Below are 24356 nucleotides of genomic sequence, written 5' to 3'. Positions count from 1 at the left end.
ATTATGCAAACGTTATTTAGTTTCAACATAAAAGTTTGGCGTCCGCGACAGGACGTTTGTGTGATTTCGAGTAATTTTGATTTAGGCGTTTTGTTAAAATGGAGTTGTTAAAAGCAAAACATAAAAGTGAACGTACTTCGTTTACGTTAACTACGAAGATTGTGGAAGAAGAATTGCCTACTTGTACGGATCCTGAGAGATTGCAAGTGTTGTTGGGGCAACTAATTGACAAATTTGAACGCTTGGACAGTACTCAAAGCAGTGTTTTAGAACAAACCAAGGAAGCTGATTTTGAAAATGAATTTAATACGGCTGAAGGATACAGAGATTCCTTTATAGCTTTAAAGGTGAAACTTCAGAATAAAATTGGACAATTGAATTCGACGAATGTTACTACAGATATTGCTTCAGTTTCGATTTCGGATCCTAAAGAAAATAAAAACAGGAAGTTCAAACTTCCTAAGCTTGAGCTGAAAAAATTTTCTGGAGATGCAAGAGAATTTTTAGGCTTTTGGAGCCAATTCTCCAAAATTCATGAAGATGCGGATATTGTGCCGGAAGATAAATTTTTGTACTTAGTGCAAAGTGCAGTACCTGGCTCAAAGGCAGCTCAACTTTTGAACAGTTTTCCTGTTACCGCCGCGAATTATCCTAAAGCTATCGAGCAGCTGAAAGAAAGATTTGGTAGAGAAGACCTTCTGGTGCAGATCTATGTAAGAGATTTGCTTGGGCTTGTTACAAAGAATGCTACAACAGGCAGAACAGCGTCGGACTTAGGAGTACTTTATGATAGTATAGAAAGTAAATTACGAGCGCTGGAAAGCTTAGGACGCACCAAGGAAAAGTTTGCTGATTTCTTGGGACCTTTAGTAGAGTCGTGCCTACCTGAGAATATTCTACGTGCCTGGGAGCGGAGTCGAACTTCTGAACAGGGACAGGAAAAGAGTTCTGAAAGAACGCTTGAAAAACTAATGTGTTTTTTAAGGCATGAAGTAGAATCGGAAGAAATGATTAGATTAGCACAATCAGGATTTACTCATTCCGTTAAGCGTCTTAATAAAAGTGTTCTTTCAGGTAATTCAGATTTAGCAACAGCTGCCGCGCTGGTAAGTACAAATGAAACCAGTAAAGGTAAGCAAAATGTTTGTATATTTTGTGGTAAGCCTCATATGAGTGCTAAGTGTTTTAAAGCTGAAAATATGAGCTTAAATGAAAAGAGGCAACTTGTGCAAAAGAAAGGTGTTTGTTTTTCATGTTTAAGAATTGGCCATTTAAAAAACCAATGTAAAGCCAATATTAAATGCCCCATTTGCAGTTGTGATCATATAAAATTTATGTGTCCTCAGAATGTTAGTTCTGTAAAACAAAATGACTCTAAGTTGGATGTTTCCCTTTCTAATAATAGTAAGAGCGAGAAAGTTTATTTGCAAACTTTATGTGTTCTAATTAAAGTTAAAGATCGAGAGAGAAAAATTAGGATTCTTTTGGATTCGGGATCCCAACGATCATACGTTGGGGAGAAAATTATGAAGCGAATGAAGGCTGATCCTATTCGACAGGAGAAAGTAATTCATGGTTTGTTCGGGGGGAGGGAAACTGCGCCTGTAACCCATTCTGTTTTTGCTATTGACATAAGCAGTTTAGATAACACTTTTAGGTGTTGTTTTGAAGCTTTTTCTGAAAAAAAGATATGTGGATTTGTTCCAACAATCAAGAATGCTCAGATTATAGAGGAATTGAAAAGCAGGAAAATTGAGGTCAGTGACACATTTTGCGAGGAAAGTGAAATTGATTTATTGATAGGTGCAGATGTCATTGGTAAACTGTTAACTGACGAATACCTAGAATTACCCTCTGGTTTAACTGCTGTCAAAACAAAACTGGGTTGGACGGTTATGGGTAAAGAAAAGGATACTGTCAGGGATAATGCCCTAATAAGTCTTTCCTTACATGTAAATAATGCTTCTTTGAAATTTTTATGGGAGCTTGAAGTTTTGGGTATTTCCGACCCGACGGAAAATAGTAAAATGAAAAATCTTCATTGCGACTATGAGATTGATTTTCAGAATAAATTATCTATTTGGCCCGATGGTAGATATGAATTAGAATTACCCTGGAAATGCGAATCTACCAATTTATCAGATAATAAAAGCATTGCTTTCACACGTCATCAAAAAATGATAAAGAGGGCAAAAGAAAATAATTCTTTGAAGGAATATCAAGAAGTGTTTAGAGAGTGGGAAAATTTAAATATTATAGAAAAGGTTCCGGAAAAGGAATTAAACAATAAATGCCACTTTTTACCACACAGACCGGTTATTAAGATGAATAGTGAAAGCACTAAGGTAAGACCCGTTTTTGATGCTTCATCTTGTGAAAAGGGAAAACCATCTTTGAATCAGTGTTTATTGAAAGGACCTAATTTAATAGAATTAGTCCCTGATATTTTAGACAGAATGAGATTTTTTCCTATTGGTCTGAGTGCAGACATAGAGAAAGCATTCTTGCAGTTAGGAATTTCTCCGAAGGATAGAGATTACTTGCGATTTTTCTATCCAAGTGATGAGGGAGAAATAGTGTATAGGCACTGCAGAGTAGTTTTTGAGGTTTCCTGCAGCCCTTATCTACTAGGTGCGTCTATTAAATATCTCTTGAATAATTGTCCATCTGACTTTTTAGATGTGGCTGACAAATTAAAAAATTCGTTCTATGTGGATAATTGTATTACGGGTGTTTACAATATTGAGGAACAAGAGGATTTAATTCAAAAGGCCAAAAGTCTTATGTCGAGAGGCAGATTTAATTTAAGGGGATGGGAGAGCAATGTTGCTTCCAAATATACTACAAAACATTCTGGGGACACACCTCTTTTAGGAATATTGTGGAATTTAGACAATGATACTTTAAGGTGTAATATAAATGTAAATATGATAACTTGTGATACTAAGGTAACTAAGAGGCTGATTCTGTCTATTGTACAATCAATTTTTGATCCAATTGGAATACTTGCACCAATAACTTTGCTTCCAAAACTTTTGTTACAAGAAGCATGGAAGTTGAAATTTTCTTGGGACGAGGTATTGCCTCATGATTTTGTAAGTAAATTTTTTGTGTGGTTATCTGATATACTTTTGTTGAAAAATGTGGCAATACCCCGATTCATTGGAACCTTTGCAACAGTGGAATTGCATGTATTTGTCGATGCCTGCAAATATGCTTATGCAGGATGTATTTTCGCGAGAAGTGTTGATACATGCAGTGTAAAACTTACTCTCTTAAGAGCAAAATCTAGAGTAGCTCCTATTAAGAATTTGACGATTCCTAGATTGGAATTAATGTCCTGTTGCATTGGATCCCGATTATTATATTCTGTTTGTAAAGCTCTTAATGATTTTGATATAAATGTAACTTTGTGGTGTGATTCCACAGTCGCATTATGGTGGATCAGAAATCCTGGTAATTGGTCGAACTTTGTAAGCAATCGTGTTAAAGAAATTACTAAGTTGACAAAACCTGAATCATGGAGGCATGTGCCTGGTAATATGAACCCAGCAGATGTGTTATCTCGAGGTTGCTCTGCTAAACAAATGATTAACTCGGAGTGGTTTAAGGGACCTCTCTGGCTAAGAGAAAGCCCTGAATTTTGGCCTACCAATATTGTTTGTCAGCCGAGCGAAGCTGACTTGGAAAAGAGGAAGGTAAAACTTATTAATGTTAACTTTTCAGAGGATACCACTCCTTGGTATGCAGAAAGAGTTTCTGATTATGAGAAAATTATTCGTGTAACCGGTTGGGTGTTACGTTTTATTTCTAACTGTAGGAAGAAGTCAAATTTGTGTAAAGAATCTAAACTAACTGTTGCTGAAATCATAAATTCCGAAAACGTTTTGATTCGGTTGGTTCAAAGCTCAAATTTCCCTGACATTGGAGCTCTTAATCCACTTGATGTATTCATTGATAATGAAAATATTATAAGAGTTAAAACTAGAATATTGGAACGTAAAGACAATTCTGAATTTTTAACACCAATTTTGTTACCAAGTAAATGTATCTTTACTACATTGTTAATTGAGTCAGTTCATAAGAAACATTGTCATGCTGGAACTCAAATGCTTCAATCTATTTTAAGAGAAAGATTCTGGATACTAAAACAACGTAAAACTGTCGTAATGTGTTAAAAGGGTGTGTAATATGTCAACGATATAAAGCGAAACCGATGTCTTGCGAAGTGACTCCCCTTCCTGAAGATCGCGTAGGAGATTATAGGGCTTTTGAAATTTTGGGAGTAGATTTAGCTGGCTCATTGTTTTTGAAAGACGGTAAGAAGGTTTGGATGGCACTCTTCACATGCGCTGTGTACAGGGCAATCCATCTAGAACTGGTGACTTCGTTATCAACAGAATCTTTTCTTTTGGCTTTAAGACGATTCATAGCCAGACGTGGCAGACCACGAACTATTTATTCTGACAATAGGACTAACTTCCGAGGAACGTATAACGAAATGTCTAAACTTAACTGGGACATAATAGAGAATGAGGCAAAAATAAAGAGAATAGTATGGAAATCCAATCCACCAACAGCCTCCTGGTGGGGAGGTTGGTGGGAACGGCTAGTTCGCATGGTTAAAGAACTTTTAAGACGTTCTTTGGGAAAATCGGTTTTATCTTATGAAGAACTGGAAACCTTAATTTGCGATTGTGAGTCGGTAATTAATTCTCGACTTTTAACATATATTTCGGAGAACTCTGAAGATGCTATCTCTTTAACTCCGTCAATGTTTTTAATTGAAAATTGTACTTCGAATGTAGCAGATATAGATAAAATTGACTCTCAGCATTTTTTTAGAAGAATTAAATACCGCACAAAACTTCTTAAAGATTTAAGGAACCGTTTCCGAAAAGAATATTTGGGGCAATTAATAATGAAACAACCACAAAATAAAGTAACCCGTTTGCCTAAAATTGGGGAGATAGTCTTAATAGGCGATGATTTCAAAAAAAGCTTGTATTGGCCTTTGGGTAAAATTATAGAGAAAATTCCTGGTCGGGATGGCAAAATTCGAACAGTTAAACTAAAAACTCAGAATGGGATTTTCATAAGGCCCGTTCAGCGTATTTATCCACTAGAGATACAACTAGATGAAAATTATTTAGTTGAAGAGCCTAACGTTAACGACGATAAGAAAAACGATCAGACTGACGTACAGCATGTAAAACAGAAATTTACGTCGTCAGGACGGCTTGTTAAGAAGCCTAATGTACTAGACCTTTTTAATAGGATAACATATGTTTTTGAGTCGTTTGCCACTGACTCAAAAAGGGGGAAGGATGTTGCATAATCGAGAAAATATTGTTAAGAATTTTATCATTACTATTTTTATTATTATTGTCTATTTTTCAAAAGTGTGTTTTTGTTTTATTATTGTGTGAAGTTGTAACTATATGTCTTTTCTTGTGTGGCAACAACGCTTCTGTAATTCTTCAATTTGAACTTTTGGATGTGTGCCAAGTTTGATGGCGTAATGCTCTGGTGAAAGCGTCGATTGATTGTGTAGATGAAACATGTTGTTTCAGAACGTTATTTCTTTAAAATATGTAAAATAAATGTTTTGTTTTCTGAACTCGGATTATGCAAACGTTATTTAGTTTCAACAAGATTGATGATTGCTAGAATAGATAAGTGAAGTGTAATTATAGGAATTTAACATAACAAATTATTTTTCTTAGCTAGAATATTAAAAAATTCTGTCTGTGTATATACAGATTATCCATTTATCACATCTGTGCATTTGTTCTCGGAAAGATTCTCAGACTGGTACTAACATTTGGAACATTTTAGTAAAAGTATTTTCGATGCAGTGAATCTCGTAACTGAGGCCTTCGAAGAGAGCTTAAAGATGAATACTAATTCATGGTTAGTGAAAAAAACTGATACTATAAGCATTTTGTGGAGCATTGAAGTGTGGATGGAGAAAGAAAAGAATTTTGATAGCTCAAAGCTAGACCTTTTGGATCTATTACTTCAAAATAAAGGAGGGGGAGCTGAAAATGAAACAGCAAGAGTAGAAATGGCAGCACAGTGGAGTGCTTAAATAAACTGTTAATTAAGACACAATAACACGCCGAATAAATACTAATTCAGTTTTAGTATTTATTCGGCGTGTTATTGTTTGGCATATTTTCTAGGAAAAAAAAAAAGGAGGTCATCATAAAAATAAAATGAGGGGATTTTTTGTTAATTCTCTTCCCCCCAAAATAAATAAACATGTAAATTTTATTATCAACCTGTTTGTTTCCAGCACCAGTTAAGCATAGTTATAAAATTTGTTTTTAATCAAAATGCTCAGATTTTTTCATATATAATTCAAATATGTAGGTCAAATTTTCAAATTCAAATATAAAATTTTTTGTGAAATAGATGGAAAATCCTAATATTTACAATTAAAATGAAAATTAAAAATAAGTTTATGTATAATATTGGTAATAAGGATTATATTTAACATGTTTGTTTCCATACAATAATGAAGTAGAAAGTTTAAATAGTTTAAAGTCTGTTATATCCTATTGTCATACTTATATATTAAATTTTAGGTTTCTTGCATTATATGAAATATAGTCAAAGCACTCCATTCAGTTAAGTTTCACAGCATTCTGACATCATTTATGCATGTTTAAAATTCCATATGAAACATTCCATTTCAGCATATTGTGTGTAATATGATCGGCCATCAATAAAACTTCACTCTTGTACCACATTTTTGTATGAGGAACCCATAGAGGGAAACTGAAGTCTATCATATGATATGCTAAGAGTGAAGATGATAAACTCTATTTTAATAGGCTCATTATAAAGTATGATTGACAAGTAGAGGAACAGACTTCTAGGAGGGGTAGTGTATATATGAATGACTCAGAATCGCATAACATACAGGGTTTGAAATGCAGTCCTAACGAGATTGGGAAAATATTAGGAACTGTTGCAGGAAAAACATAGACAACTATTCACAAAGGTGTTAAGAGGGAAAATATGAATACATCATGATCACAAATTGGCATTTAAAGTGCATTTTTGTGGCTACCACAAATCTCTGATGGATGCCCAGCATATTTCAAAATGTCAGAGATTCACTGAGGTGCCCACATTACAAAACTTTAGGGAATGTCTTTATCAGGAAAGACATGACTTAATTTCAACTTATGGTCTTTAAATGTCAATTTGCAATTAACTCGTTAGGATTGCATTTCCAACACTACATTGCTCAACAAAATTAATTTTTTCAGTGTGAATATTTTAATTACAGTTTTCTTGGACCATTTTTAGATTTTTTATTCTTTTTCATGCATCACTATGTACTTATGCATTAATTAATATAGTTAATTGGGAGTGCAGTGCAATTAAAATATGATACAGCAGTCTCTACTTCACTGTTAAGCTAGGGGCAATAACATTCAAAGATATCTGTAGAGGACCAAAGGTGAAAAACAAGTATTATAATGAAAGATCTGTGTCATTGAGACCAAGATATCTCATTTAAAGATATTCAACTTCACCAAACACTGTTTTGTGACTAAACTGACAGTTTAAGGGCACAAAATGTTGTAAATAGATCGATCCCCTTGCAAATGCTATTGAAACATATCACCATAATTACTTCTTGCAGAAAGTCTAGAACCAGATGAACTTCTACTAAGTCTTTCTGCTGCTAAAAAGGAATGGTAAATTTTTCTGTTTCAGAAGTAATTGATGGCTGTAATGGTATCAGTACACATCTCATTGTTGTTTGTGGAAATGTATCCCAGTGTGCAGTTATATTTCTCATTCTATACTTAATGAAGCAAATGCGATACTAATAACAGAAAACACGGTATTTTATGGCTTGGCTAATAAACTTTTATATAGGCTTATCTAAGTTGCATTATGCTACAGTCTTATGCTTTTCACCTTAAATGGGTCCATTTGGAAGATGGAAACACAGACTAATGGATTTTAGGTCGGATTCATGAAACCCTTTGTGCAACAGTTAATTTATTATTCGAGTCTTTGAACCAACTGCTGTGGCTGTGTGAAGGCCTGAAACTGACTTTCTTAAAGGTGACTGAAAATGCTTAACTTCAAGCTGACAGCTTCAGCTTCACAGTTCGTAGTCACTGTCAGCTCTAAGTTTTTAAGTCACTGTCAGACAGTGTCTGAAAACAGTCTTTAGATACAATTGTTGCTGTTGGTTGCTTGTTGAGTGATTCACTACTTAAAAAGTAATCCTAAGTTATATGACAGTTTGAGGGCGATTCAGATCTTGACCTCCATTTGTGTTTGCCTTTCCTTGGGTATACCAAGTAATTGCCATTTTTGCCATTCATGTAAGTGATAGTTTATTTAAATGAGCTTTAAATGAGACTTAACTAATGAAATGTTCATTCGAATAAGTCGGAACTGCGAATCAATGATCATTTTCAGAAACTGCATTGGGCATTTTCTGCATGAAAAGAACCCCATGAAAATTTGGCAACTCATTAGCAACATAGTGGAATGGTAAAAAATTTTATTTGGCTGTCTTCATGGCTTATAGATGCAATCTATTCATAAATAATAAAAAGCATTTTCCAAAAAACAAAATATTGTATTGGGGGGAGGAATCCATGTTACTCATGTTTACATTTTTGCAAACTGTGTATACTCTTCAGTAAAATGACAGTTAAATATGAAGCATATAAATCCATGTCTGCTGAAATATGTGTGTGGTATGTACTTGCCTATATTAGTTATTTTCATGCGTGTATTCAAATGTATACCAGAAATGAGGCAATGTTACCACATATTTAAATCGGGGGATGCGAATAATCAAAGTACCATATTATATTTTTTTACCTCACGTTTTACATTGATTTTAAGCAGCATAACATACCTGAATTCCAGCATGTGTTTACTGTGGGATTGCAGAGTCAATTGACTAATTGCATATTTCATATGCTTAACTGTGTGCAGAAGTACAGTTTTGCATTCATTTGCTACCATTAATATAACTACACCATTGAATATAGGTTGGAAATATTAATGAGCATATTTTTCTCATTGCCCTTTAATTTTGAGCTTGTTTATTAAATGATGATATATATTTCTATAATGTTATGAATGGAAACTTTTTGTTTATCCATGTGTTATAATTTTAAAATGCCTAATAAACTGTACTATAAAGTAAATGTATTGCATTTGTTATATTTAATAGTGTAGCTTAAAATTTAGAAAGTAATCTTGTACATTCATATTTGCATATGAGTGTCTTTTAAGCATTAATAATCTTAAGCTTTTAAGTTAAAAAAAAAAAGTGAAAACAGCATAGACACCAAATTGCTAATGCAAGCATAAATGCCTGGGATGGTAATATATTTCATTCCTTACTACTAAGGCTGATTAGTATTACAGACTGAGAAGTTTGTATTTCTTGTATCCATGATATTGTTAGGCTGAAACCTTTCTGAAAATTACCAAATAGTGAAAATGCAGGAAAAAGTGTTGGTATTTGGATCTTGCTAGGGAAACTGTATGCAACATTAGCTTGTGTGCAATTAATGTAAAATAACAGCAGATTTTAAACTGCTCGATGATTATTTATAGCATTTTTTTATTCTATTTGTACATGTTATGGAATCAATACAAATCTATGGATGTTAATTATAATATTTGTGTCTTTCAAAGACTGAAGTAATTTTTTTTTTCCTAAATGTAATAATGAATTTGCAACTGCAGTTACAAATTCAACTGCAGTTGTAACAGTCTTTTGGTTGCATATTCAGAATATGCTTTCATGTAAAGCAAGTTTTCCTGTAAAGCAGTGGTCTCAAATCAAATTGCATGTGGGCTGAATTCACAATCTGAAATAGCTGATGGGCCAGAACTTCCTTTTGTTATTTTTTTAGCAAAATGAAAATTTTTTATTAACAAAAGAAAAAAGTATGTAAAATAAATTTTAAATTTTGCTGACAAAATATTTATTTAAACGTACATAAGCAATAATAATAATACTGCAAATGGAAAAAATTCAGTTTTTTAAAAAAATTTGAAATCTGAAGTTTGGTACCTTCAAGACATTCTTGTTAGTTATACTATGTAATTCAAATTATTGACAGCTAAATATTGAATTTTCAGACTGGTTTGTTTTATTTAATTATGGCAAAGCACTCGAGGGCTATATGCCTGAGAGGAGGTATTCTGTGGTAGAGAACTATTTAAAGGAAAACTGGCTGGAAAATATGAAAACAGTCATGCAGCCAGCCTGTTCGCTGGATTCGAACCATGGATCGAAGTACCATTGTTCAGTGACTTTACTGAAAAATTCTCAGACTGAACATTTATTTCAAATAATTTTTGTAAGTTTAATTAATCATAAAATAATTTAATTTAAACTAAAAATAAACAGCTCATGAAAACAGAAAAAATTTTCAAGCTGGAGAAAAATTTTTCTTCAACACATTAATAAAAATATGGATTTTTATTTATTTAATAAGAATATTTATTTTTATTCAAATTTTTTTATTTCTTACTACAGTATGAAACTTACAGCATTTCAATTCTGACAGAGAAATTACTAGATATTATCTTCATTACAAATTGCAGATGCTCGTCGGTCAATCGGATTCTTATTAATTTTACACCGAGGAAAAAAAAAAAACTGTTCACATATAAATGTGTTCCCAAATGAAATGATTATTCTCGGTACTACAAAATTCGCAATTGATCTTATTTATTTTGAAGAGTGTACAAATAAAAATAAGTAAAAGCTGTATTTTCAAATCTTGAATAAGATTTATATCACATTTTAAATTAGCTGTAGATTTTCTGGTGAATTATTCATAATTATTTTTAATGGAGATGATAATTATGTAAACTCAGATTTAATTATTAAAATCTTTGTAGTGCGTGCTTGCAACAAATATATAATTGAAATGTATTTGTGGTCTGCATAAAATTTCTTTGGGGGCTGAATTTGGCCTATAGTCTCCCAGTTTGACACCACTGCTTTAAGGAGTGAAATGAATTTTATCAGTTCCATTCACAGTTCCTTCAATGTTATTTATTATTACAGTGAAATGTGAGAGTGCATTTAGTTTATACAAATGATATCTATGCTTAATGTTCTGATGGCATTAAATAAGTAAATTGTGGTCAGTAATGCCATTAAATTTATTTTTTAATATGTATCAAGATTTTGGAAAAAATTATATTTCTAGATGTTTGATTTTAAATTATATTAATTTTGATTAAACATTATTAGATAGAAGAGCATCATTTCGTCCGCAACCAAGAGAAACTGTTCCTTATGAAGTAAGCTCTGTTTTTACTGTCTCTGTATGGTACTTATATCTGAATGTATTTTATGTAATTCCTTTTCTTTTAATATAAGTGTATTTTGAATAAATGTTTGTGCCATAGTTTTTATACTTATATAGTATAAATGAGTACATGTTGTTAATATATATATGTAAATATTATGTACAATCTATGCTTATTTTGTCATGTTCCTATATAATTAATGTAATGTAATTAAATTTTATAGTAATATGAATCAAATACTAATAACTTATATTTATGAAGTTTTCAGTCATTTTAAAATATGTATGTGATTTATATATTTGATTAAAATTATAAGTAGCAAATTGATATTTAAGTATTAGCCTGAGGTTGCTGATACATGCGACCAGTACAACCCATGACCCTGTTTTCCTGCAAGCATAGTGGCAATTGTAGAATATGTTTGAATTTCTTTAGAAAGTTGCAATTTTTGTTTTATTTTATTTATTGGGGGAGAGGGTAGAAAATGGGGAGGATTTTTTCCAAGTCACCTTCAGACCAATTAAAAGGAGCACCTCTGCACTGTGTCATTTTTCTTTGGTAAACCTTTTCCTATGGAAAGTTTTCAGGACAATAGTTTATCATCTTGTGTTAATCTTGACTGCATTTTGCGTAATGTGAAAACTTACTTAGAAAGGAAGTAGAAGCAATTTATTATTTTCAGGCATGTGGTATTTTACCAAAAACTTTTGAAGGTTTCTAATTTTGTCACTATGGCATACATCATAGAAGGTGCTAATGGTAATGTAATGTTAACAACTGTCCTCAAAAGTCTTAAAAACTGACACCGGTTCTCTAGAGAAGTTACTTGCCTTCTTATTTAGCAAATTTCATATGTATGTAGCGGAGAATATCAATTTGTTTTTAACTATGCTTGTGAAATAATAACTATCTTGGAGGGGAAATTTACTTAATTGATCTGCTGCTATTGAGAACGTGAACTGTACTGGCAAGTGCTGGGTAATATTCAAGTCGTAACAAATGATTCATATTAGAAATTAGTTGTTAAGAAAGGAATATTATGCATATGTATTATCTTTTCACTAAGGAAGATTTCTGTTACTAATATTTTGATTCTATTCAATATATCGATAGGTTCAATCATCTGATACTTTAGAAGGAATAGCAGCAAGGTATAACATTACCCCTTCGGAATTAGCAGTACTAAATAAACTAAGTTATAGGACTGTATTTCCAGGTCAAGTAAGTGAAGCTGTTATTTTTATATTTAAGTAATTTGATATTTGTTAAATAAAAGAGTCAGTACACAATTGTCATATACAAAATGAATGAACAACCATTCTATTACAGAATATGTTCTTATCTAGTTTGGAGCAGAACTTAATCACTACTTATAATGTATTTTAGATAATTTACATCCCAGAGAAGAACAGTCTTCAAGTGTTAGAACAGATTTTGAAACAAAGTGCAGCGGCTATTGTAAGCCTTAAAATGTTCTATATTTTACATTTTATTGTATAATTTTTCAAGCATGATTATGATTCTAGTGATATCTACTGTCTTAGTTAAATTTTGCTTTACTTCTTGTTGCTTTATTAAATTGATGTGATTATGAGAAGAAATGTATAATTGTAAAGAGAAATTTTAAAATATTTACTTTCATTTACTGCCATCAGATACAGTTACATGATATTTCAGGCATTTCGTATTCTAAAATATTTTTGATGAAAAAGAATTCTTAGAGGTCAGTTTATTTTTGAAACATATACGCTAGTATGAAAAATGTAAACTAAATTCATTTTTCAACGTACAAATTATTAACTTTTTACGAAATTATTGAAAAAAAGTTTTTAGCAATCGGTGCAGTAAAAAACCAACTGAGCAGAAAGGTGATGCATATGCAGATATCAGCATCATGACATTAGATTGTACACTGTGCGCAAAAAAAGGGGGACAGTTCTATATCTCCCATTTTACTGTGCCAATTGACGAAGTTCAAATTGTGTTTTTCATGTCTTGAAAACGTGACTTAGGATACATATTAGATTTATATATAGCATTATTCTAACATAGGTATTTTGACACAAAAATCAAACTTTTTCTGAAATAACATGCCAATTTTTTTCCATATTTTGATTCTATACCTCAAATTATGCCTAAATATTAAATTTTGTAAAATTCGGTGCAAAACTTATGGAGAAATTCAAAAATTTATCTTGCCGCAGTTTTTTCAGTTTGCATCAAGAATAATTTACTCAGTGAACTTATTAATTTATAGCAATCTATTTTCCTTTCCTTTTTTACATTGCAGATTAGCGTAAAAAAAATCATGGTTCATATTTCAAATAATTTTAACAAAGTGCGTAAACCACATTTGTCGTTATTATCACTAAAAAAAAAAAAAAATGCCAAATTTCAAAATGCATCAATATGTAAATTCATGTATATCAGAAAATTTTGAATAAAAAAACTTTGAAGGTGTGTCTAGAAATCTACTTTAAGATGATGTTAAAAATTTTATAGGTTATAATTCAAAATTTTTTCGAAAAATTTATAAAAAAAACTATTTAAAAATACTAATTTTAAAAATATCATAAAAAATATGCAAATTATATTTGGATTAAGTCTAAATTCTGAATTCTGGAAGATGGAATGAAGTAAGTTTAACAAAAAAGAGATTAATAACTATATATCAAATTCAATTAACATTGCAAAGCTAATTTTGAGAGCTAATGTTTTAAAATATACTGGTGCGATTTTTACGAAGCATGGCAGTTTGTCATAATTTGAGTCATAGAACCGAAATATGGGAAAAAATTGGCATGTCATTTCAGAAAAGTCCGATTTTGTGTCAAAATACCTATGTTAGAATAATGCTATCTATAAATCTAACATCCTAAGTCAGGCTTTTGAGACATTTAAAACACAATTAGAATTTCGTCAATCAGCCCAGTAGAACAGGAGATACAGAACTGTCCCATTTTTTTTTCGCAGTGTACATCAGGGCACAAGGAGTCAGTGCATGCAGTGCAAGGCAACTTCAAAAGAAGAAAGAAAGGCACATTCTTCTGCAAGTGAAAGTGAGATCATATGTGCAGTATGGCTACAAAAAAACTTTACGGTACCTCTACATGTGGTAGAATGATTGGCAAACTCGAGGAGAGACTTAGTTTGACGTCTTGCACCCAAGATTCATGACCCTGGAAAGCCTTCCAAATGACAAATGTAAGAAAGTTTGGTGGTAGTTGGCTGAGGAAAGACAACAGGGACTGATGAGAAATATATTGCCCTGTAGGAAAGAGATATTAAAAAGTTATCTCAAGAACAAATTTATAATTTCATATTAATAGTAATAGCTTTTGAAAGTTCAGAAGCTAGTTAGTGGCTAAGTGGATAAAAGTACTAGCTGGCAGTAGCTTAATTCAGGGTACTTTTCCAAAGTAAATTGATTGTGTAGGTGTTTTCAGAATTTTCACAACGGCAATGTACAAGGTATCCAACAAAGGAGCTTTTGGTTTCAAAATTAAAAATCTCTAAAATGAAGATCAATAGAAGAATACTGTAAATGGTATATTTACCCTGAAAGCTGTAGAAATGGTATACAGAAGTTTCAAAATAATAGTTATAAAAGCTGCTAACAGATGGCACTGTACAGCTTGTATCAACATACATAAATAAACTCGGGCGCAATGAACTGGAAGTTGATCTGTCAACACTATCATTATCTTCAGGGCAGATGTTTTTATTTTATTCGGCTTATAATTCCTTATTAAATGTAGTATTTCATCTCAATGTACTTCGTCTTTGATATGATTTAAATCAAATTCCTCGTCATTATAAATATCACGAATGCAAATCAAATAGTTTTCTGGTTGCAATTTTCTAATTTCGGCTATGCATAATGTATGCTTTACGCATGCGCACGTTGAAAGAAATGTTTAATAAAGTAAACAAATAAATATTAAGCTTTTTTTGTAAATTTGGATACTCTTTAGATCATAATTGCTCATTATTTTATAAATTACTGTTTCATATTTTTAATTTTATAATTTCTGCATGCCATCTTACCAGATTTAAACTGATGATCTATAATCCGGAAAAATCGATAATCCGGAATCACCGAAGTCCCGACGAGTCCGGATTAAAGACTTTTGACTGTACTGCTTGTTGTATTCCTCTATCAGTCTTTGTTTTCGAGATTTTGAAATCGGGAACCCCTTTGGTGGACAACCTGTAAATATAAATACTGTAATTATAATTTTATTTAGAAAAGTCTTTTCGAAGGCAGCTTTCCATCTAAAGAGAGGTGTCTTTTATGCATTATCTCATAGGAAGTTACTGATTGTTATGTATGAGCTTTTATATCAGGTACTAAAAAGCACTTAGTGCAACAATGCTAAAAAAAATTAAATGACATTAACTTGATGCTAAACACTAGCATTACACAATTGAAGATTGCCAGAAATATAATATTTTAACAATAGAAATAAATTTTTCTCAAAGTGAACCAAATAATGCTTTAATAAAAAGCATTAGTCACCTCTGACTTCTATTTCCATTTTCTAATGATCTAATGCTTACAGATAAATAATCTGTTAACTTTTTGATCCCTTTCTTTTAAAAAGGTGATATCCATCTCAAGGTTTTATTTATCAGGATAAAATAATGCAATCTTTTAGGTGAAGACAGTAAGATGATACTTTAATGTGGAAAGAGGCAGGATAATGGTAATAAAGATCAAGATGATAATTCGCCAACACTTAAAAAAAGATGAAAATAATTATTATTCACTAATATTTAATTTGATAGGAATAATTTGACAGTTTCCTAAATTTGACAGTTTCCATTCAATCAAGGTGGTTTTCTGATGTAAATGTCTTCCTCTGTCCTCAAATCCACGTACTGCAGTTACTTGGGGGAGGCAAGAAAAAACATTCTCATACCTCATATATACCAATATTCTCATATAGGTGATATCCATCTATGGTATCAAAAGTTCTCAGTTTATTTTTAGTGTTTTGTCAGTTTTGGAACTGCTGATTTCATAAATAGTTATTCTGGTGATAGCCCAAAGGTTTTCCAACCAGTGCAGATAATTACAGATTGTTTCAAATTGTCTTACAAGTTATTATTAATTTTTACTTGAATTTCTATTTTTATATGATTCATCATTCGGGTTTAATTAATGCTTAATTGTCTGCTAGAGTAGGAAGCATCTTCAAGAGTTTCATGTTTAATAGAAATTTCTGGGAAAACCAGTGGTTACGGCCAGAAACATTGCGATGAAAACAACGCAAGACGAAAATGTCATAGTGCAAAACATCGTGGGGGAAAAGAAAGCAAAGAGAAAACATCACACTTCTAAAACATTACGGTATGAAATATAGTCGTCAAAAAAAACTGTTAAAAAACTTTGCAGTTTAAAACATTGTCGTCGAAAATATCGTGGTAAAAAATAAAGTACCTACAAATCATCCCAGGACAATAACATTGCATACATGCATTTTTCAGGTTATAAAAGTTGTAAATGTATATTCGCGCAAATAGTTGGAAGCACAATAAATGTTAACAACACTTTAAGAATAAATGGAAACAAAACAAGATATAATTTTCACCAAAACAACATTGGATTAACAAACAAGAAAGAAAGTAATTTGATAATTAACTAAGCAATTTTTACAAAGGTAACCTTATGCAGTTATTTATCTTCCTTTTTCTAAATAATTTTAGGCTGTATTTTTCATGAAAAATTATGAGTAAAACTTTATAAAAAAGATTAATTTATTAATGACCTTTGTTAATTAACTATGTGAATTTAAAATTCGATTAAGTGCTATAAGTTGCATTAATTTTCTACTCATTTTCAATTTTTAAATGCTTAAGTTTCCTTCTTACCTTTTCAGCAAAAATTTATTAGTTCATTCAAAAATATGAAATATAAAAATATTCATCTTTCCTTCTTGCACTCCCAAATCACTATGCAAAAATGCATTTACAACTTTTAAAACCTGAAAAATGCATATGTGCGATGTTTTCATCATGCGATAATTTGTAGGTACTTAATTTTTTACCATAATATTTTCGACGACCTTGTTTTTAAACTACGAAGTTTTTGAACTGCTTTATTTTCGATGACGATATTATGTACTGCAATGTTTTATAACTGTGATATTTTCTCTTTGCTTTCTTTTTTTCCCATGACATTTTGTACCATGATGTTTTCACCTTGCATTGTTTTCTCTGCAACATTTTCATCTGCAATGTTTTCAGTGGACACTTAACCAATTCATGTTGCAATGTTTGCTTATAATATCAAATATAAATATGGATGCCTGAGAAATATCTTTTGAGTAGCCTCAGGAGAATGCCAGTTTGAATTCATGTGTGGGAAGTTTAAGGAATGGGATAGCATTGTAGCCAAGTTATTAGTAACTTCATTGGTCATTCTTTTTATGCATGGTGTAATAGAATTTTAGAGTCACTTTCTTAATCTGTGCTGTGTGATTCTGGGTCATTGTAATTGATGCCTATCGCAGCTGTCCTTAGTAGCTTCTAGATGCATGATTTTCTCCATTCAGCAGAAGTTCAAAATGAATGTTTCAGGTGGTGGGGCATAAAAGGTAACATATTTTGTTGGTGGATACTTGGACTTACTCTTAGTGGCTTTCAATCTTTTGATGACAAACAGTAGTATGAACGCTTCATAATTTTGAATTTTATCCACTTTCCCCCCTAATGTCAGTATGCAGTGCAGAAATAATTAACTTCTGCTGTGTGACAGCAGGTATGTGCAAGTGCTTAGTTTAATGAGCTTATTCGTTGTGCTACTTTTGTAACGACAGAGCCAGAAGTGGTAGTCATGGCTTAACCTGATGGAAGAAAGAATTGATTTCCCTCCCCATTGGCAGGCAATTAGCCTGCTTAGGCTTGGCCATTTTATTGTGGAACCATTCTAGATTCCACCATTATCCCCTGAAGGCATAGACAATTATAGCCATGCCTTCTACAGAATTCAAGGGCTACTAGTATAGTGGTTAGGCATTCATAACCACTATATTGTGTGAGTGGCAAAATTGTTAGTTATGTTACTGATTTCCATTTGTTTTGATTCTGCTTTTTAGGATTATTCAAATCAACTGGATGGATTATCTCAGCAATTGATCTTTCATAAAGTATCATTTAATCTTACATCTGGGCTGTTTAAGTGTACATCCTTGTTTCAAAAAAGTAACTAAGCAAAAATAAATTATTTTACCTAGAACAAATTATTTAAAAATTATGAAACTTTAAAAAGTAAAGAATTCAGGATGAAACTGGAGAATATTTTGAGTGTTGGTATTGCACTGATTTCTTATTTTAAAATAATAAGGATTTTGATAATGCATACAATTTCTTTTCTTTAATTTTTTCTTTTCTTCTTTTTTTTAATGTGAGAGTTTGGGAATATTTCTGACAAAGCTCTAACATGGTGGAAGAGTGACAAATATTAAAACTGAGGTATACAGATAGTTGAACATTTAATGATTTCATTCTCTTAAGGAATGAAAAAAATGCTGTTTATTTTACTCTCAGAAGATCGTGTTCACATTGGTGCAGATGTTCCTGTGCATTTGATTCAATCAAGATGTAATTTTTATTTTCATAATGTATATTCCTTTTTTTTTTCCAAGTATGCCTAGTTGAATGAACTTATTTTTCTATTTTTTTTTGTCACAGAATTGTGTGTATTATAATTTTTTATTGTTTTGTTATGTTCATACGATGGGTATCATGCTGTTAATTTCATATATAAAAGATATTTTTAAAAGTTATCTTTAAATTAATATTTGATAAATAACAAAAATTAATATTTGTGCTAAATTCAACAGTTAACAAATTAATCTTATTTATGTCCACATCTACCTATGTTATGTTACAAAGAATAGCATTAAATCCTTTTTTAAATAAATAAAAAAAAGTGTTAAAACTTAGTAAAGTTGGACAATTAATTAATAAAATGAGTGTCTGTACAAAACAATATTGGGTCATCTTAAAAATTCTGTGGATTTCCAAATCAAAGCGTGTTTTCTTCCAATTATTTTGTTACTGCTGATATGCTTTTGCTACTCTGAATTATTTTGCCATTTTATTGAATTGGATGTTTAAATAGTTTACTTTACTTTTTACTTTTCTACTCGTGTTGCCTTAATTCTAGCATGAACTGTGGCATAATTTTTATTTCAATGCAGTATTAAAAATGAACTGCAAAATCATTTTCATTATATTATGCTCTTTTATTTTAGTAAAGGCAAAAAATGCGGGTCAGACTGCTAATACAATTTGTGCTATGTATGGAAAAAATACTGTTTCTGTTAACAGAGTTTGAAAGTGGTTGAGAAGTATAAATGTGGAAATTTCAGCCTTAAAGATGTTACCTGCTCTGGATAACCATCCATTGTAAATAAGTTTTAAAAAGTGCTGTGTCAAAAAAATCTAAATTTTACAGTTCAGGAACTATCAGACAGAATAAACATCTCCCCCCTAAAAAAATTCAAAACATAATCATTTGAAAAAGTTGTAAGTTGCTTCAATATATGGAAACCCGATACTTCCACACAGCAGAATATGCATGCTTGACAGTTTTTAGCATGTGATTATTTGCTAAAGAGTAAAATAAAGAAGCTCTTTTTTTTTTTTAATGGTTTAAAGCTAGCGATGAGAATGTATACAGTAATTTTTCAAGAAAAAGGTTGTGAGGTAAGCTATAAAAATTTCCTTTAGTAACATTGAGGGGAGGCTGCATCCCTAAAATGAAATGCTTTGTTTTAGGTGGGACTATGGAGGGAATACATATTGTTGTCATCAAATCAGATAGTAAATTTGAAAAAAAATATTTTTCCCAAATGGCAGTTTTTAAAGCAGAAATCGAAGGAAGTTCCTCATCAGCAGAAGAAGCCCGTGAAATTTATCATTGCAAACAGTACAAGATTGCATCTGTTGTTGGCAAGAACTTTGGGCACCATATAGGTGACAGTATGATTTTGCCCAGTTCCACCCCAATTTTGAGAAAACATCCGAAGGGTCCAAAGGTCTCCTAACTCTCTTTACCTGCCACCAAACCACATGAGAGGAATTTTGACTAGTCATATGTTTAGAGTGCGTGCCTTCATGCCTTAAAGACACTACATTTACAAACATCCATTCCTTCTCCAGGATTTGAATCTGGGCACTTTTGAATGGTAGTCAGAGTCACTAACCACTATCCCATTTGGGCATTGTCTTTCATCATGACAATGCTCAGCCCAAATGTGAGACAAAACCTTACTAAGTGTGACTGAGATGCTTTGTGTCGCCTTCTATATGTAGAAAACCTTGCCTTCTTAGATTTCCATCTCTTCGGGTAACTTCAGAATTCTGACCGGTGAAAAATTCACTTATTTGGAAACTGTCAAACAGCATTTTGGCAATTTCTTTACAAATAAACCTAAAATAAACCTAATAACTTTAAAAAAAAAAAAAAATATCTGCTGCTTGAGAAATAGCCAAAAGATAAAAATGGTGTTTATGTGATTCAGTGAAAGTTTTCTATGTTTTTGTACCGCTTTGTATTTATAATCAGAAATACACAGAACTTTTTAACTTTTTGGATGACCCAATATTTTCTTGTGGGAAAAAAACAAATAAAATATTTCAACCCTTGAAGGACCTGGACAATTTTACTAAAATGTCAAATAAAAGTTATATTTGTATTTACCGAATTTCAGGATTTCTTGCAGGTATTACTGTATAAAATATTCACAAATGTCAGGCCATGTATGAATTTGACAATTAAAGGTTCATAAATTTTATGACAAAAATTAAATACATTTGATTTTTCAGTCTGGTGATTGGAATTTAATTGCATGTTGAAATCAGTGTATGATATTTAAATAAATGATTTGGGACAAAATAGTTGCAACAAAAAGTTGAAAGATGCTTTCTCAAATTTTCTTTGAAATGCATGCAGAAGGAATTATTACTTGCTTTTGGGGAAATAAATTTAGACTGTATCACTGTAATTTTTTGCTAATTTATAATTATGCTAATTTATTTAACTTACAGAATGCATCTTCTGAGCAAAGTAGTCCAAAACCAGGTCATGTTGAAAGAGTACCTGATGCTTCTTCAAGTAGTAAGGAAGAGAAAGGTTTACAAGCCGATGTTCAGACTAAAACTGAATCTGAAGTGAAACCTGTGGAAGAATCGTCAAAAGAATCTCTTCGAATTAATTCAAAATATGTGACAGATGGTGAAGTATGTGTCTTTAAATATTCAAGTCTTTTGTCTTTTTTCCCCTTCTAACTTTCTTTTTTCCTCCTTGGAAAAAGGATTAAAAAAAAAATGCTGAAATTGAAAGTTTTGTTTCTTATCCAAAGTGTCAAATAATTTTTAAAATGCATCGTTTTGAAAATAATGAATTGATCTTTTAAAATAGTACAAATATCTTTTGATCAGGTGAAATTTAGTCAGCTGTATAAATAAATTAGAGCAGTAATTTAAGAGAATTAATACCTTATTTAATTTATAATGGAGATTGTCATAATTATTATTATTACATATTAACCTTCTAAAAAAATTCAATTTTTTAATTGAAATTCAGTCAATCCCAGCATGCTTTTAATGTTCATTATTTATGCTTGAGTATTCATAATCTCAGTGAAGTTGCATTGCATTTTGAAAGATTTTTTTTTTCAGACTTGGATTTGTATAACTTGCAGTTTAGTTGCATGGTGTAGAGTATTACTTATTAGAAAACCGCGGAACCTGTGCCTATCACATTTGCAGTAGGGGTCTTTAATATTTTACTGAATTTTCAAAACTGGGAAAATAAAAATGATTTTGTAATAGGACTGAAAAATAAGAAACATTTTTATTTACTTAAATAAGTGTGATTATATATATATATATGTATATATATATATATAAAGCTACCTAATTTATTGAGACTTTTCTTCAAACATATTATTCACTGTTGACAATTTCACTTTCAGAACTTAAATTCTCAGCTTCATTATTGCACCAGAGTACATCATCTTTCATGCCATTTTAAATTAGTAAATCAGCATTGTAGAAAAGATTTTTTGATAGTTTCTTCAGGGATATCTTTCCAAGATCATAGGAGATCAGCAGAAATATATTTTAAAAATATTTACTTTGAATTTTAGCAACATTCATAATTATTAAAATTCATAATTATTGTCTTAAAAATTTGATAAAAAATGTGACTTAAATTTGAGGTAATATGATGTATATCTATTAAATGTAACAAGCTATTCTAAGGTAGTTCAGTAGCACATGTGAATAATGGTTACAAAATTATATATACAGGAATTAAAGAAATTTCACTGTTAAAGCCAAAAGTGGATGCGTTAGCAATAATGCAATAAAGTGGCAATTTATGTAATTTACGTACTGCTTGAAGACTACAGATTTTGAATCAGACATAGCAGTTTAAATTTAGACACTGATGCAACAAAAAGTATTAAAAATTATAGTGAAGGGGAGAATGTACTCTGCATGGTTGAAAATTACACATAATTAATATCCACTGCTTGCTCACTTTAAGTCATTGTAACTTAGTAGCACTATGAGTAGTATAAGGTGGCCAGATTTTAAAATTGTTAAAGCGAGACACCATTTATCGGGGGGAGGGGGAATCTTTATTAAAAATGTGGTCTATATGAAGCAAAACAAATTTTCATAGAACATAAAAATAGTATTTACCTTGTGTACCTTTTTAAATTTCAATGTAAGTACAATTTACAAATATAATACATTAAAAAATTACATATAGTATTATTTTATTCTTTGGCATATTTCTCATTTGAGTGAATTCTTTTAGTAGATTGCTGTTGTTTTTTGTTGAATAACTTTTGAACAACTTCTGATGTACAAGATCTGAAGGAGTGATTTTGATTATTAGTATGAGAAGACATAAGTCCTTCTGCTAATGCTAATTTAATTTCTTCGTCTCCATAAATTGTTTTCTGAAAGAATTCCTGCATTTTGGAGGAAATTGCAGTAGTATTTAAATATCTTTTATGTTTCTGTGTCTCCGAGTGCTTTGAAATATCATTCTTCCAGCCAGGCGAAATAGAAAATTCACCATTTCATTTCTCATATTTAGCACATAATCGCTTTTAGTTTTTTTGACAAAAGGAAATTCACTTCTTAGATCATCTTTGAATTTGCATCTTCTGTTTTTACTCATTATGTTAAAAATCTAAAGAAGTAATTTATTTTAAATTTAATTATAAATTTTTATCTATATATATTGCTTAAAAACACAGTAAATAGGTACATAATTACATGAACAAATTTTATTCTTAGTTTAAAAATTAAATTAATTTGTTTATTATAAAGTAACTATATTTTCAAAATTATTTAAATTTTAATCCTATATTTCTTTTTAAATAATAACAATACTAACTTGTATTATTTTTCTCTGAATTTGCCGTAACGTAAGTATAAGCATCACTTTCAAGGCCGACGCTAGACCTTTTGCCGCCACTTTAAAATATAAATAGTAAGAGTACTCTCTGCTAAATTCAAGAAAATTTATGTGCTTATGAAATAAATAAATAGATTACATACCTAAATTGCCTGAATAGCTGATTTGTTGACATCACTTGTTTAACTAGCACTAGCACACAGTACGATGTGTATCATCTGAGAGACAGTTGCAAAATGTTTTCATCATTGCCATTACCAAAAAATGCCATTAAGTCCAAGCAATGGTGGTCCAATTCTAACAACTGATCAACAATGTGAACTTTTATAAGCAGTTTTCGATAATCAAATGTCAACAATTATTTGTTATTATTAAAATTTAACATTATAAAATTAAAAAAATAGTACAAGACTCATATCCTGGCGAAGTAGCCACATGGCCGCCGAAAAAAACCGTATTCTCCCGACGTTCCCTAGCTTGTAGTGCATTCTTTCCAAAAACCGGGACATTTTAAAAATGCCACGGGACAAATTGTTAAAAATCGGGACTGTTCCGCCAAAAGCTGGACGTCTGGCCACCT

The 24356-nt window shown here is 31.2% G+C and overlaps 1 protein-coding gene across 4 annotated transcripts in view; it reads left to right on the top strand.

The window, feature by feature from the left end:
- Positions 1-24356, top strand: part of LOC118184229 (oxidation resistance protein 1-like) — a 76818-nt gene that overhangs the window by 12941 nt on the left and 39521 nt on the right. For all 4 annotated transcript variants that reach the window (XM_085812804.1, XM_085812803.1, XM_085812802.1 and 1 more), the window contains exons 3-6: positions 11270-11319; positions 12442-12549; positions 12715-12786; positions 21388-21579. In XM_085812804.1, coding sequence (XP_085668930.1) covers positions 11270-11319; positions 12442-12549; positions 12715-12786; positions 21388-21579 — 422 coding nt within the window. The remainder of the gene's footprint in view (positions 1-11269; positions 11320-12441; positions 12550-12714; positions 12787-21387; positions 21580-24356) is intronic.

The sequence above is a fragment of the Stegodyphus dumicola genome, chromosome 3 (genome assembly GCF_044657685.1).
Source record: "Stegodyphus dumicola isolate Sdum_Otavi_A_Nest chromosome 3, ASM4465768v1".
Taxonomy (NCBI): Eukaryota; Metazoa; Arthropoda; class Arachnida; order Araneae; family Eresidae; genus Stegodyphus; species Stegodyphus dumicola.
Note: the sequence above shows the minus strand (reverse complement) of the source record. Positions and strands in the feature narration are given on the sequence as shown.